Consider the following 16604-nt stretch of genomic DNA (forward strand, 5'->3'; position numbering starts at 1 on the left):
TCTCTGGGCACAATCAGTCATGGGTTTTGTGCACATCACAGTCCCAGATGATTGCATTCAGCTCCATTTGAAATACATAATTACTAATGACATTTCTTCAGATGTCTGGTGTATTCTTAAAGCATGGTGGGCTTTGTAAGAAGCTCACATTAAAACCAGTGAGAGGTACTGGCTACCATAAAAATAAAAGAATTAACTTGGTTTTCATCAGTTGTGGATTTTTCTCTTCTTTAATATGTGCAGGAAACTGTATTTGAAATTATGCCTTTAAAAATCTTACCCCTGATGACTCAACTAAACTTGCTCATTACGTGCTTCTGGTAGTCATAATGCCATTCCACTTCCCCATTTCACACAGTTTTCTCTTTAATTTTTCACTCTTGGTTTCAGCTGCACTGTCTGGGGAAAGTGTAACAACAAAAGCAGGAATTCTTTTTCTTAACAAAATTTATTGTGATGATAACTGACAGTGCTGCAGCAGAATTAACAAAGATTGCAGAGAATTTGATAAATAGCAGAACTTTCCCCGAAGACACGTGACTGACGATGACTGTGCTGAATTTTCTTCCTCTTTCTCCCAAATGAAGTTTTATACCATCAGATACTGAGCAAAAAAAGTAACTATGTTTGAACTCCTTTTTTTCATTTTATTTACCCCTGGAGTCAGTGAATTAATTTGTACATCATCAGATCTTGAAATGTCGTATACTTTTTGTGGTAAGTAAAAAAATAGGTAATCCTTTTGTTAAATTTCTGGAATAATTACTGGAGTCTGAGGGACTGTGAATTTTCTTTTAAATTTGTTTCTTTTCTTTCTATGTTTCTTTGAGAAATACAGAAAAAGAAAAAGAAGTATATTTCTATTATTAATCACTCTGTTATAAGAATTTTACTTCATAGGCATAAATCTAACCACAAGGCTGGTTCCAGCAGCTAGGAGAGAGAGAATTTTATTCTCAAGTAAAGTAGGCATGTTTTTGTTCAGAAAATATTAGAAGATAATGGATTTAAACTAGTTTTGCAAGCACTCTGTTATATAAATGATACCTATTGAGTTAACCAGTATGTTACAATGACAAGCTTGAAGTATGTGAAAAAAAAGAGGGACTGTCGTATTCTGTCAGGCTGCAGTACCAATCAGGTTCTGAGACAGCATGGTGTGTCCCTCCTTGCCCTGTCTGTGTCATGGGCTGATATTTTGTGTGTTTTAAAAATGCAGGGTGGGTCAGTCACAGAGCAAATCTACTTAAAGGTTCATTAACATTACCTGGAAAATACGCTGATGCATTAAAAATATTTTTAGCTCTTGTCAGCATGATTAGCATAAGTAGGGATATTTTCAGTAGAAGACCATGCTGGTTTAGTGCTAATAAAAAGGTTTTATATCTTCAAAAGGGAAATAAAGGTACTTTTGTCTCTGTTTTTTTTTGTGTGCTAAATATCATCCACCAAAAATTTACTTCTCTTTACTTAAAGAAATATGATACTGTTTTTGTCCTTTAAATGTAAAAATAATTAATAATATAATTTTTAAAACATATTTAATATTTACCACATATATTCTATTGAGCAATTTTATGGCATATAACTTAAATACATTTAAAAATATGTATGTGGTTTTTGTATAACTGTATATTCTTATTATTTTATGGAGAAACCTATTCACACTGTCAATGTGCAATAATATTTTTTTCCTGTAGATTCTACAGCTCATTCTTTCAAGTTTAATCTGACACCTTGCAGCACAAGGAACAAACCTGTCTGGAAGGCTGCTCTTACCTGGATTCCAAGTGAGTGTCTCTTAACTAGACAATTATATTCTGGAAATGGTGAAAATGAAATACAACTGAAAGACTGACACTTCATCCTAAATGCCATGTGATATAGGAAATTGGTTTCTGGGGTTAAAAATGGAACAGATAAACTATAGTGATGGACAGAAATGAGGATTTGTGAAATGTGTTTGAGTTTTACTTGGAGCAGTTACCAGAGCCCTGCACGCAGTCTGTTGCTGTAAATGCATATCTGTGACAGTTTAGGTGTAGGTGCATTTTGGTCTTTTGGCCTGGACAAAATCCAGGTCTTTTAAAGGAGAGAGAGTATCATCAGGCCATCCAACTATGGTAGGACTTCTATGAAGAATATGCATGTTCCAAAAGCTGGAAATGGTACTGCATTTTGTGTGCAAACCTAACTGTGATCTTTAAACCCACCTTTAAGGCAGCAAGCTCAGCTAATGAAATGTTTAGGATCTGGTTGTATCATAAACTTCCCCTTCTGCATTAGGTTTACTTCCCTTGAAAGGCATTTTTATGATGCATTCATGATAGTTTCTTTGCAATGTGACCATGGTCACAAGGGTCTTCAGGGTGAGAGAGAGGCGAGAATGTTAACCTCATGTTCAGAAGTCTTGATTTATTATTTTATGATGAATACATAACATTATGACTATACTAAAAGGAATAGAAGGAAAGTTCTCAGAAGGCTAGCTAAGCTAAGAATAGCAAAGCAATGAATAACAAAGGCAGCTGGCTTAGACCGAGAACGAGAGCCAGCTCTGCTGTGAGTGGTCAGTGAATCCAAACATCCACAGGAGACCAATCACGGATCCACCTGTTGCATTCCACAGCAGCAGATAACCATTGTTTACACTTTGTTGCTGAAACTTCTCAGCTTCAGCAGGAAAAATCCTAACGAAAGGATTTTAATGAAAAGATGTCTGTGACATTTGCAACACCTGCTTAAAACTAAGGTCTTCATTTGAGCACATGTTTATAGTAGCTGTGGAGCTGAATGAACTCTGTTTCCTTTACTGAAGAAATTAAAACAGACTTTGAAATTTCTCTCTCAAATATTTTTTAAGACTAATTTTTTGTTGTTGTTGAAAGCAACAATAGATTTTTTTTCCTTTTTCTTCTGGAAGTAGAAGTTTTCAAGACACATACCTTTTTAATTTTGGGGAAGTCTTACAAAAAATACAGTATTTTGGCAAAATCCAGTTTTTATCTAAACAACATGTCTCCATATACACTTTTCCTCTCCATCAGTTGTTATTTTCTAACTTGCCATGTTTTCATTAGGAAGTGACATTCACTTTTTGAAGATTGTCTTCAATGTCTGGTATGATGGTGCCAAAGCACTCCTCTGGAAGGACGTCCTCTGCAGTGGAACTGACGATGAATACTCACTGTGCGGAACGCTGAAAGGAGGTTGGTGTGAAAATACACAGGGCAATCAACCCATGCAAACACAGTTTTGGCCCCACAATCTAGACCTTGCTTGGCAGGCAGCAGACCTCAGAGCAGGCAATTCTCCAGTGCCAGAATTCCAGTGAAGTAGAAAATATCCAAATTCTTTATTTTAATATCCTTGTACTGCAGTTTCCATCTCCATAAATGAGGATTACTAATATCCTTCATCTGATGATGACACTTATTCTGAACATCTCTAAAATGACATGGAAAGATTGCATTTGACTGGACTGAACAGGAAATTTGAGAGGCACTGTGGGCACTACTAATATCCAGAACAAAGTTTATTTAGATATGTGTTTGGATGGTTTTTTTAAGAGATTTTATAAACCTATGTAGGATGACGATTTTTTTTTTTTTTCCAATAGAGAAGAGTGAATCCTTCAGTAGGGGCTAACAAATATTAACAAAATACATGCTCAGATTCAGAGAATCCAGGCAGGATGTCAGAGTAAAGGCCAAAAAGACCTGTAAGGATGTCAAAATACAGTCTGTTTTCCTTTCTTTAAGAATCAGTATTAGCTCTCTTCAGTTACCATTCAAGTGAACTACTATTACAAGTTAAATTACTGGAGTTATCACAGTAGGATTTGTCTGGAGGAGATGTTGCAGGAGCACTGTGGTTAATTTTTATTTTCTGATGTGGTTTCAACAAAAAGTAAGAGCTCTGAGAGAAGAACCAGATGAGGGCTTTATCAGTGAAAAAGTAAGTGACATTGGCAACTGCTGCTCAGAGATATTCCATATTGCTTTGAAATTACTTAGGCAGTCTGATTGATGGCTTTATGGTTAAGTAACTCTTTGTATTATAATTATCTCTGTTTTTCAGAAACACTTGAATCAGCATTTGACATTAAAGGCTCAAGATTAGAATTTCCAAAGGTACTTTTCAATATTTTATATAATAGTAAAATCACATACTTACAGGTATACTTTTTTCTGAAGAAAGATGTTCAGCCAAACTGTAGAAAACAGAAGAGGAAATGTCAGAAAACTTTCTTGTAATAGAATTGATAACAATAAAGTGGTAGCATCTCTTAAATGCTAGATGTTCTAAGGTTATTATTCCTCTTTCTTACTTTTTTTAAAAAAGAAAAGACCAAAGTAATCGGTTAATGTCACCTTAATTATTTAATTTTGTTTGGTAAATTATTCTCTTTCCTTTTACCTGTTTGAGTAAATCCATTCATATTCCTTCTGCCCATTTCATTCTTTATTTTACATTTTCTTCAGATGCTGCTCTTTTACTCCATGAAACCTTTTTCAAAGATTTGAAATGGGATAACAGTATCCAAAAAGTAAAAGCAGTGCTTTACTGTTAAACCAGGGGCAGCACCAGTCCTCAGGTTAAGCCATTCTCATCCAACAACTGCCTCATCAGTTCTCTGAGCTTTTCCAAGACCCTTATCAACACTATTAATCCCTAAAAATGTCTCTAAGGGGCTCCTACTGGTCCAAAATCTCCACCATCCCCCTTAGCTCATGGGCCTTCAACAGTCCAAGGGATCTTGTAGCCCCAGAGCTTGTAACAGACAGGAACATCCTCTGCCATGAGCTGTCCTCCTATCCATGAGGAACTCATGGTAGACCTGACACTTCCTGGTGGGACTCTGCTAGACCAGGAAATGCTGCTCCTGAGCAGGCTGGCCATGAGAAGGGAGGTGAACACTGTTTTATGCACTCATATACCTGACTATACCTATGAGGACAGTCCCTGATGGGAATGTGTCTTTTTCAGTTCTAACAGAAATCACCAGAATCATTCCAAGAAGCCACTCAGACAAGAGCAGACAGTATTGTGGACTAATTTTCTTTTTTTTTTCCTTCCCTGTTTTAGGGCGACTATAGTATTGTTGTGCAAGGATTCTCTGATGATTCTGAGAATAATATGCTCATATGCGTGAATGTCACCATGATAGTGAAATAAGATGCTTTCTGAGTGCAACAAACTTCTCAAATAATTCCAGAATATGGAGGTCACTTCTGTGAGCGACTGGAATCCAAGCTGCTAAGTAATATGCACACTGAACTTCCTGAGGCAGAATACATCATGTGCTGTCTGGGAAGCTCTAAGATATAGTCTTTCTCATTTGTAGCACAGCCATAATCAGTTGCTCAGCCAATGTGCCCAAAATTTCCGGGAATCAGGCTTCCTGATTAATCCATGGAATTACCCTGACTGGATGGCAGGCTGGTCCTGCATTTTGGTGCTGTGCCTTGAGTTACAATAAAGTTGAGTGCTTCAGGCTGAGCTAAAGTAATCAAGAAGTTTTGAAATTTTGAAGTGCCAGAATCAGAAGTTCATCAGTATTCAATTTAAAACAACACAGCAATTGAATTTGGGAACCCTGCTGTGAGGTGGTGGGGGAAGTTTTTTTGGTTTGTTTGAGGTTTTTTCTTTTCTTGTAACAATAAAACTTGTTAGTACAATCAATTTAAGAGATTTTTTTTTCTCCTGTTATTTTCTGATGTTTCTTCAGATGTTTCATATTTTTCTGCAAGCTGAAACAGAGGAGTAATAATTTGTTATGTGGTAGTAGCTGATGTGGATGAAATCCAAAGTGTAACACTTTTTTTTCCCAGTTACACTGATACAGTACAGCTGAGTTTCTCCATCCAGAGCTGCAGCTGCAATCCCTTAGAATGTTTCTAGCTCTTTCTCAGAACCCGAGTGGCAGAGGCCACACAAACTGTGTCCTTCAGATGTGGGAGGGTGGTGTCACACAACAGGTTGATCTATTCCTCAATTATTCCTCTAAGGTATTTCCAAAGTTTTCCTGTAGCTTTTACCCCTTGAGCAGCTGACACTGAGTACCCACCTGCCTTCTCTGTTGCTCCTCTGCACCCCAGACCTTCAGTCAGGCTTTGGTGGAGTATGAGATCTGGTCCTCAGGAAAAGGGCTGTCCTGTTTCCATCCTCAGCCCCCAGACAGCAGGGCTGGTGAATTTAGTGAGTTCAGAGACTTTTCCCCAACTAACAGGACACTGTTGAAGCTGCACATTGTGCTGGCTACCAGTTCATCCTGTCTAGCAGATTGCTTCCAAATGCCTGGAAAAAAATTAAAAGCCAGAACAAACCAACCTCTTTCAGACTGTTAAATACCAATCATGCAAATTAGAAGAAGTGAAGCTTTTAACCTCACTTTATACAGAAAGAAAGATGTTTTTCAAACTTGGTATCACAAAACTCAAGGAAAAACTCCACACCCTAGTTTGTAGATATTCCATTTAAAACTTGGTTTTAATCATAGGTAGTTTGGCTAAATAAAGCAAAATGATTAAGAGTCAATAAAAACAAAAGTAAAACTGCAGAATGACTGAATATAAGAAGCCATGATTACATATAAGTGATGGTGGCAAAGCATCTGTGCTTTCACTTGGTCCACAGACCATTCCAGGAGTAGTCCTAGATGGAGTATAGCAGCATGTTCTGCTTATGTTTGAGCTGATTCACTACAGTTGTGGTCAATTTACTCCTAACCTGAAATATCAATCAAAACGCAGCCTGAGAGCATGACAAGCAATACTTACTTTTATTTCAAATAGTGTCTGTTTCAAAGTATTGACCTAAGGAACAGTCTTACCTTATCATGTCCCTGTGTATACATTTCATGGCATCCAGCAACCAAAAGTCTCAAAATCATCTTCAGTGACAAGGTGTCCTGAGGTTTTTTTTGGCCTGAATTATCTGGGGTGTTAAAAGAAATATTTTGTTTATTAAGCAGCAAGTAACACAAGTAAGAGAGATTAACACTTCTGGAGATCAAAGACATTCATGTGCTCTATTTTACATAAGCATGTTCTAATGCTTTATGGATATTACAGAAAATTTACAGTACATGTAAAGGTATAAATAGAATTTCTGTCTCTGAATAGAGACTTTTACAGATAAACATATGCACTCAGTATCTTGCCTTGCAGACTTTTTTAATGTAGATCTTCAGCTGAAAGGTTATAATTGTACTTGCCAGCAGATACGACAGCAAGGCAGAGAGCAGGAGCCACACTTTATAAAGCAAAGACTTTTCAAAGGCCTCAAGTTTTCTCCTTCTATGACTGGAAATTTCCACTTATTCCAATGCTGGTGACTGCCACAGCACATTCTCCCCTGGACAAGAGGATACAGATTTTGTAAAGTGTCAGATCATGCAAACAGCTTACCCTGAAATTGCTGTGATGCTGTAGGGTGAAGGGCTGAGCTGAAGGCAAAGCTTTGCTCTTCATGTCTAGTTCCTGGAACAGAGTTCTTAAAAGATTTTCCTTTCTTCCTTCTGCTGCTGTCCAGAGCTGACAACATTTATTTCCTTTTCAAACTTCCTTGAGCCTGTATTCAGGGCTCCACAGCAAAGAGGAGTTTCCTTAGGATGCAGTGAGCTACTTAGGCTCTATGAAGACTAATCTGAATGTTTCCCTTTTCTTCACTTTATTGGTCCAGTAAACTTAGATCCATTTTTTGCTTCTTCATTTTCTGCCTCTGTCTAGAGTTGCAATTGTGTGAATACTGTGAAATAAAACACCAACTAAGATTTTCTTTCTTAAAATATTCTGTGAGAGCTACATGCCCTGAGATCCTTGTATTTTGCCAGGAGTTCCAGTGAAATGTGCACAGCCTCCTCCCGTGCAAACAAAAAAAATCAAGAAAGGTTTTGTGTTTGGCATATTTGTGTGAAATTAATATTATTTGTGTGAATATCTAAAGCCTTCACAAATACCTCTTTTTCTCTCCCTCATTACTGTTGTTTTCAAGAGGCTGTCAGGATTTTCTGCAGATGGGAAAAGAGCTTTTCTTCACCCCCTCACCCTCTGTTGCCAAATATGTAATTATGAGAAGAAGCAGTTCCTGTACAATGTGGTTTCCAAAAAGACTGCACATTTTGAGATGTGTTATTACAGTTTTATTTGATAAAAGGCATAAAGTATTCATCATTTCAAGTGAGTGAAAGTCTGCTGACCACAATACATGCACATTTGCTGGCTGAATTTGTAACATCATTTGAGATAGATGCACAAAGATAATTCCATGTAATTCAGGTATTTCAGCAGCATCTCTTGTGTTCAGGGAAGCAATTCCCTTGGTCACCACTTAGCTTGGATGACACAAAGCACAGACACTTGGAACAAATAAACTACATGGTTCCTGCAGCAAGAAGGAGTTGGATTTAATGATGCAGGAGATGTGTCCTGATCTGTCTTACAGGCATCAAAGGAGAACCATAGCAGCATAAATCCCTTCTGCACAACATTATTGCTTGGTGGAAAGTGCTAACAATTGCCTTGGAAGGGTCTGTGTAGCACGTTTTCCTGAATGACTTCAGCTCCTTCGTTCTGCCCGCGAGTCCCTGCCAGCACGAGTGAGCTCAGGGCGGCAGATGGGGTAGTGACATTTCTAATGGGGAGAGAGAGGAAGGAGAGAGGAAAAGAGGGACTTCCTGCCTGCAGAGCTTAGGGGAGAGCGGACAGGAGAAAGGAAATTTGGAAAGTCTTTTTGCTGTCAATAGAAATTACTGGACTTTGGAAATCTTGGATAATAGGCACTGTGCACACGTACTTGTGTTGTGGATCCCAGGCACCCCTGTAGATCCCTTGGCTGCAGTAGTTGGGTATGTCCATAACCTCTTTTCTTCAAGATATATTTTACTTCTGGCAAAAAGAGAAATATATATATATATATATATATAAAATATGCCTATATTTGGCCAGGTATAACAACTTCCCAAAGATTCTGTATGGGAAAAAATAAACAAAACAAAACTCCACAACATATTTTTTCCTTGAGCTTTAGCTTAAATGGCTGTCTTAGCTATGAGTATTTTGTTTTCAAATTCTAAGTTCTTGCTAAAATAATTTCTTGCTCACATAACTAAAAGCAAAACTTTTAACAGTGAGACTGGCTGTTTGGTCACAGGAAGGAACAGTCACTGTACTAAGTATTTCTGTACTAAGTACTGAGACTTCTGTCTATTTCCCTGTGCTGCATAAAACCTTTGAGAACTACAGAGTAGATTGTATTTTTTTCTTTACTTGTAACTTCTGCCAACTGCACACATCCACTGAGTGTTTGGTTCTCTGAGAAGTTTGACATCTCTGCTGAAGTACCTCCATGGTGATTATGAGGTTGGTTTACTTCTTAAATACATTCTGTTCAGTCACATTCCATTTAGACTTTTCACTGTATTACCCACAATTTTTATATTTTTAGCGTACCAGCACAGTTTTACAATTTCAGTAATAAAAACTAAAAAAAACCCCAAAACCACAAAAAACCCAAAAGAAATGTCATACAATAAATAAACACAAAAGACAAAATAATAGCTTTAGTCCTCTGAAAGCAATAGAGTTGAAATATCAGTCCTTCCCTTACCAGATGCCTAAAGGAGGAAATAATAAAAAACATTGTGCATATGAGAGTGAACAATTGTTCACTATGACTGTGAATTTATTTGACCCTGTTTTAGAGTGATATGACTTCATTTCACATCTGAATATCAGCTGAACAGACTGGTAGTTATCTTTTCTAATCATGTACCACGCTGAAGTGGTGTGCTCCATGTCAGTGGATATTGCATGTAGTGGAATTTTCCCAGTATCTTTAAAGCATTAAAGATACTTTTATGACACAGATGTAACATAGACAGAACAATGAACATTATTGATGAAATTTTCACAGATGGCTGTCAGAAAACACAGTCAGCAGGAGTATTCCTTTCTGATTCCCCAAGCTTCATTCCAGTGATTCTGACTGCTAATTGTACAGTTTCTCTAACCTGTGAAAGTTTTTGTGGTTTTGATATTCTAACTAAGAAGGGAAAATGATCCTAAAAAATAATCTAAAGTAATATATTATCTAGAACAACTTAAAATATTAAAACAAAGAAACAGTATTGTCAGATGAGTAGTAGGGGAAAAAAGCATTGTAGGAAAGAAATAATTTTGATTATTGCAGAATGTTGTGTATTTATTTTGACCAAATAATTTTTAAAAAAGGAGGTTTCAATTCCTTTAAATCTGAGACATCTCAGCAAATAAGAAATATTTTTCTGCTTTTGTTTTTTGACAAATAGTTATTATTCAAGCAAAGATTATTGTGTCACAAAATCACTATGGTTTTGCTGATAAGCCAGCACTTGAGCTGTGATGGTTGTACTCATATTAGCATGTACTTGACAGCCTGAGTTGTCCTTTTGGGCACAGATGTACACCCCACTTCTAAATGACTTTATATCCCTTTTTCTGGAATTGATGGCAACATTACAATTTTGCAAAGAGTACGACAAGAAGCAAGTTGTTGGGGGAGTAGATCAAATCATGTATTTCGACTTCGTAAATTATAATTTTCTTTTAGTACTTCTAGTTTTATAGAAGGTAAATGCTCCAGAAAATAGAACTGCTAGACAGACTGATAAGCCTCCTCCATAGGCACCTTTAGGAGTATATGGATAGAATAACCAAAATTTGACTAAAATAAAATATTTCAGTTGGAAAGGACCTCAGTGATCACCTCATCCAACTATCTGACTACTTAAGTGTGGATCCAAAGCTAAAGCATGTTTTAATGACACTCTGGACTTGATGTGCCAACCTCTGATAAATTCTGCTAGAGGTGTTGAGTGTCTCCAAATCTCCTTGAAGCTGTGAGTTGGACATATTCAGCAATGTATCATTTTATATATCCCAACCTTAGTTGCAGTCACAATGCAAACTATTTTATTTAAGTGTAGGTGAGAGGTCTGTGATAAAATAAAGAAGTGGTGTTTCCTTCCAGATTGGGATTGGTTCTACAGCAAATATTTTATACAAAAGTTTCTTTGTTCAAGATGCTAGGCTGGGATGTCTGGGAGCAGAATGGGGAGGAACACAGAAGGAAGTGTCTTCTCCTGGCCTGCTGGAGGGAAACAGCCCTGTGCAGAATCCACAGCCACTGTCACTGCTGTGGTGGGAGTGGAATCACTGCTGCTCGCTGCCCTACTCTCTCTTCTTTAACAGGTACCATCAATTGCTGTGATAGCCCTACTTCTTCACCCAAAACCCACAATGTTCTGTGAGGAAATACAGAATAAGATTATAAATATAATTTCTGTGTTGGAAACACAGCAGTAAATAAGGTAAAGAGTATACGTGGTATAAACAGTTATCTAAAATATACATTCAAATGCAAAATGTTTGAAATATTGATCCACAAACACCACAATATCCATAAGTCAAGCATTGATATTAGGTTTATTTGAAGGAGATGACTTGTTTCAAATATTCTGTCAATACAAGGATGATTAAGACACCATAATTCTGTGACAAGTGCTAATATTCTCCATCAGCTCGAGGTATTAATCAATTACAATTATAACAATCTGGTTTTTTAGCACTTGGATTGCAGTTGTGCCTCCTGTGAGTAGCTTGTAATCAGGACTGTTGCTTCCCTGCTGCATACCATATAAATATTTATGAAATTAGTAAAATAATATTTTAGGGGTTTTTGAAATGTGAACCATAGCCAGATCCAGAGCACCTACTAAGGATCTAACACCAAGAGGGTGACCTGGTATCCCTTAATTCTGCAGTGAAGATTGTTTGGCCTCTCCAAAGAGCAACCCACGAATCCCTCACAGTGTGGGACTGGTTCTGTGCTGTGCAAGATAACTTTCTGCAGAGCATGGCAGACTGAAACAATTCTTGTTTTCCAATGCAATTTCCACTGTAATTTGTATTTTAAGGAATTAACAGTCCAAAAAGCACATAGCATGACACAGCAGAGCATGTGCCATAACCTAAGGATTTTGCTGGACTACTGAGGTAGAAACAAAGCCAGATTCCTAACTCTGATTGGTCTTGACCTTATGCCTTGTTTGGATGTTTAATTTGATGCCACGTGTGTTTGCCATAAAATTCAGCTGGTTTTTTGCAGTGGTCTAGCATGTTTCTAAGGGATATCACAATGATCACATTTCTGGGAAATATAAGACGGTAGGCAAATTAAGCTACCTTGTTTTTCACCACAATAAAGAATGTGGCTGTGTTATCAAAAAGGTCCTAACACAAGAAGTACATTGGTGCAATCTTTAGACCAAATCACTGAGTCTTTCAGTGATATTATCTATTTTTAGATTCTATCTGAAGGCTGAGAACCTAAGAAAAAAGCAATATATTTTGAGGTTCGTTGTCCTAGTGTGCACTGTAGTCAGATGGAAATCTTTCTGTCTGGTGTCTCTTTCTGGGCCTGGGTGATTTTCCTTGATGCACATAAAAGGAAACTGCACAATATTACCTGCATGCTTTATATTAGTTTTGCTATATTCATTTCTGTTGGTGGGGGGAGGGAAGATAATCTGTGACTTCAAACAGGTAAGATAAATACCTAAAATTTCAGGAAAGAAATGGAATACACTCTATTTATGATTTAAATTCTTAATAACGCCTCCAAAGTTGCATCAAACCCAGAATAAAAGGAGGAGATTGGCTGCAAGTTAGCTCCTCTTTTTGTAAAATCAACAACTGCTATCAGAATTACAGCACTGGAGAGCTGATCCTTGCTGACGGCTGACAGGATATTTTCTTGCTGAATAAAAAATGAGCAATCAAACATGGAAGGGAGCCCTCTGCATAGAATCAAATTCTACACATTCTTAAGCATGGCACGAACTTTTTAAGCCAATGAAGCCATTTTTAGGAGGATTTTTGCAGCTTGACCCTGATAAGGTGAGTGCCTGCACATAATGTGCCCTTGTCGCCACAGTCCCGAATGACTCAACTTGCAATGTGGAAGAAAGATTTTCACCTGTAGACTGTCAGCTTGAATCTGTCAAGCAACCAGAAGTTCCTGCTGCAAGAAATTTTATGCAAAAAACTCCAAGCAATGCTAGAAGAATATTAAGGCTGCATGTGTAGTTGTATTCTCATTTCAGGCAGGACTGTCATTCATTTTTAACATCCCCCTTTCGGCTACAGCATGGTGATTCCATCTTTAATAACTCAATCACATAGCACCCTTCAAGCAGTGTGGGACAGGCATTTCCCCCAAATCTGCAGAAATCTTTGCTTTGATGAACAAAAATCTTTATTCAGTTTCTGAGCTTCTGGGTAAGCTTATCCCAGTCTAAGTGAAAGAACTCAAAAGTAAGCACATATTTGAATGACGCTGTACATCACAGTCACTGTCATGATGAAAGTTTAGTTGTATTGAAAATGTCTTTCCTGAAAATCTATTGAATTAAAACACCAAAGCAGAAAGGAGAAATACGTGTTTTAACTATGTGAAAAATGGATCCCTTACATAATCTGAAATAAAAGCTAGTTGTAGGTTAAATAGCTTTTGCCTCCTGGGGTGTTTGCTTTCATCAAATGAAATGCAAGAGATCTAAATGCTCGTTTAGCCTTTCCACAGGAAAATCTGACTCTGTTCAGCTTTAAACTTAAGAATCTCTCCAAAAGATGGGTTCTGTTACCTTGATTTCTTAAAGAAATTATGCTGTTGAAGGTCTTCTGTTTCCTGCAGATCTCTCCACATATCAGCAAATTTTCCCACCTCCATTACTTTCCCTACTCCCTTACACCTGGAGAACAAAAATCTCCCCAAAACAGAGGGCTTTTGTCTAAGCAAGTGGCTCAGGTTCACCCCTCTCCATGTACAGGCTCAGTTTTGAAGATGGTTTTGTTGAAGGGTTGATTGCTGGCTGAAACAGCACCTTTCTAGGCTCCCTATGAAAATAAAAACTAACTAAATGAAGATGGTTTCTTGTGTGGTGGTCACTTGTACTGCTACTGATGCAGCCAGCAGAGTTTTTCTCTGTATGGTTTTATGGAAAATCTTCTGCAATGCCCTGAGTATTCTTTGAGGAAAATACGCATTGAGAGTCCTGAAAAATCCTGCAAAGGTTGGAATAGACAGAACTGGAAAGTCTTTGTAATATTGTAATTTGTTTGGGCTAATCATCCCAATCAGCTCTATCAGGTCAAGGCTTTTGGGAGCTGTTGGGCTGGAGGCAAACGCAAATTTAGTCATAGAGTACTGAAATTAAGAGAACTATTTTCTGCTTTAAATGAGGTGTTAATTATCCTAGTAATTGAAAGCAGACTAATTAACTTGGAGAGTGACTGACATCACTCAAGCAGAGCTGTAAGAATGCTGAGCCGCTGAGGAAGCAGAGTGCAGTCAAGGATCCCTGGAGCACTGAGGGGTCCCTGGTTTGTGTGGTCATTTTGGCTGACATCTGGGGAGAGGGCTGGGCTGCATGGTGTGTCCTGGCCCCAGGCCAGAGACCTCCTGTGCTGGGGTTCCCCTGGCACACCTGGGATGCTCCTGCAGCCACCAACTCCAGCCTGGGCTCCATCTCCCTCCTTGTCCCCTTGTCCCTGTGGGAGGAAGAAGAGCAATGAAGAGGCATCTGGATCCAGCAAGCACCTCTGTAATTCAGCATCAGCCAGGAAGGGAGGCTGGGAAATATTATTAACCAGAGTAGTGAACAGCTTCCGTTGCCTTGGAGCTATTGCTTTTGTCTCTAGCAGGGCTGCTTTGAATATTGAAGAAACTAATAGGGATCCAAATTAAAAACTGTGATTAATGTTGTGAACCAGCCTAGTGTGCTTACTCTGTGAGAAAGCAAGGGATAATAGAAAACAATTCAAAGCCTGTCTTGCCAAAGTGAACAAGTTCATTAAGTTGTATGGTGGCTGCTGCAACAAATATATTTTATAGTGCAAAGTAACTCCTATGTTGGCATTTGGCAGAAAGCTACAGTTCTGGTGAAAACAGAAAACAAGTATTTTGCACATTTTCTTTTTTTTGTTAAATTGTGTTGTGTTTTTTTTTTTTGCTGGTAGTGTTGCTGAAGTCCAGAATACTACTGTGACTATATCCTGCAATGATGTGACGTGTTCATGAATATTATTTTTAGATGCCGCTTGGCCATTCTTTTTTACAGGGATGGTATTAATTCAAAACCATTTCTTCTTGCTTCTGCTGTTATCTTCAGTTACCACCCCCATATCAGCCCCATGCTCTTCTGCATTCTTTCAGTTTTCTTTTCAAGACAAGTTCCAGCTATTGTATATAAATATATTTTTAAAAAATTATTTTACTACTGAACTAAACTTATTCTTCATGCAGCTTTTCTGTATGATACATATGGCCACAAAATGACAGTCATTTTTTAAATCAGTAGATGCTAAAAATGTTTATTCGTTATGAAATACAGAAACAAAGATAATAGGGGATTAAACAAATAATGAATGGGTGTATGAGTACATCCATCATACAGCAGACACAGCAAAGGGTTTGGAGCTTCTTCTAGCACTGGCTGATGCAGTCCAAGCTCCTGCTTAGCCTGAGTGTTCCCTTCACTCTCCCCATGTGGGTCAGGGCTGCAAGTACTGTTGCAGCATGAATATGTTTGGTTTATGTGGGTGGAAGCCATTTCTGTGCTAAAGGCCCTCATTAGGTCTTTCCATGTTCTTTCTGTGCAGATACAGATCTCCTCCATAAAGATAAAGGGTCATCTGAATCTTTTTTGAACATCATAGAAAGCCAACCCTAAACCCTTCCATAAATTAACAAAAAAAAATAAAAAACACACAAACCAAATGACCAACAAAATGACCAGTGGAAAATCTATGCAAGTTGTTTCTGCTTGCAAGTTCTACCTTGCAAACTCTTACCTCTTAATACCTTAAGAGGTGTTAAGAAGCCACAGCTTACAGAATTACAACATTCAGAGTGCTGAAAAATCCAGTGATAATAGGAGACAGTTCATTTAAACCTAAGTGCTCAATGTTCTCAGTATTGGCTCCTATTTCTGGTTTTATCAGTCATGGACTGTTCAAAACTGAAGAAAGAAAACCTTTTTGTATTGTTTTGCAACTACTGGACAAATTTCACATGGTGAAAGTTGATACAAACACATTAATTTTGCCAGAAAGTCTTTGCAATGGTTATGGTGAAACTGTGTGACAAAACACAGTTTGGACAGGTTTTTGTAAGTATTGAAAATTAATCTAAATTTATGTTTCTGAAGAAATTATTCCAACAGCAGCTCCATGGCATTGAGATTTTTAATTTCCTATCTTTGAAAAGTGACACTCACCTGCTTTTTAATAAACTAAGTAATTGTTAATGAGCACATGTGAGACCTCAAGGATAACCTCAAGGATATTCCTTTTACATCTGTAGAGTGTCTGTTATTCTTCATGCAATGAGAAGGAACCATTCCCATATTTTCACTTAAATTCCAAGAATAACTAGATTTTCATTCTGAATCTGAATCTGAAAAAAGAAGATCCATGAGACTCAAACAGCAATTTTCAATTTTGTAAAGGTGATGACTTTCTGCTGCTACTGTCAGTCATGGCTGTGAGTGGTCCCTCGGA

The 16604-nt window shown here is 37.8% G+C and overlaps 1 protein-coding gene and 1 long non-coding RNA gene across 2 annotated transcripts; one reads left to right on the forward strand and one right to left on the reverse strand.

The window, feature by feature from the left end:
- Positions 1-577: 577 nt before the first annotated feature.
- On the forward strand, positions 578-5696 carry LY96 (lymphocyte antigen 96). The gene is made up of 5 exons (XM_005479381.4): positions 578-717; positions 1701-1790; positions 3081-3209; positions 4081-4133; positions 5089-5696. Exons 1-5 carry the CDS (start codon positions 624-626, stop codon positions 5176-5178), a joined length of 456 nt encoding a protein of 151 aa, XP_005479438.2. The 5' UTR covers positions 578-623; the 3' UTR covers positions 5179-5696.
- Positions 3203-8063, reverse strand: LOC113458929 (uncharacterized). Its single transcript, XR_003379689.2, has 5 exons — positions 7413-8063; positions 6836-6939; positions 6071-6300; positions 4177-4213; positions 3203-3447 (listed from the first exon to the last, which is right to left on the reverse strand). It is a non-coding gene; the product is annotated as an uncharacterized LOC113458929 (long non-coding RNA).
- Between the last annotated feature and the right edge of the window lie 8541 nt (positions 8064-16604).

This window comes from Zonotrichia albicollis, chromosome 1 (genome assembly GCF_047830755.1).
Source record: "Zonotrichia albicollis isolate bZonAlb1 chromosome 1, bZonAlb1.hap1, whole genome shotgun sequence".
In the NCBI taxonomy this organism is placed as follows: domain Eukaryota; kingdom Metazoa; phylum Chordata; class Aves; order Passeriformes; family Passerellidae; genus Zonotrichia; species Zonotrichia albicollis.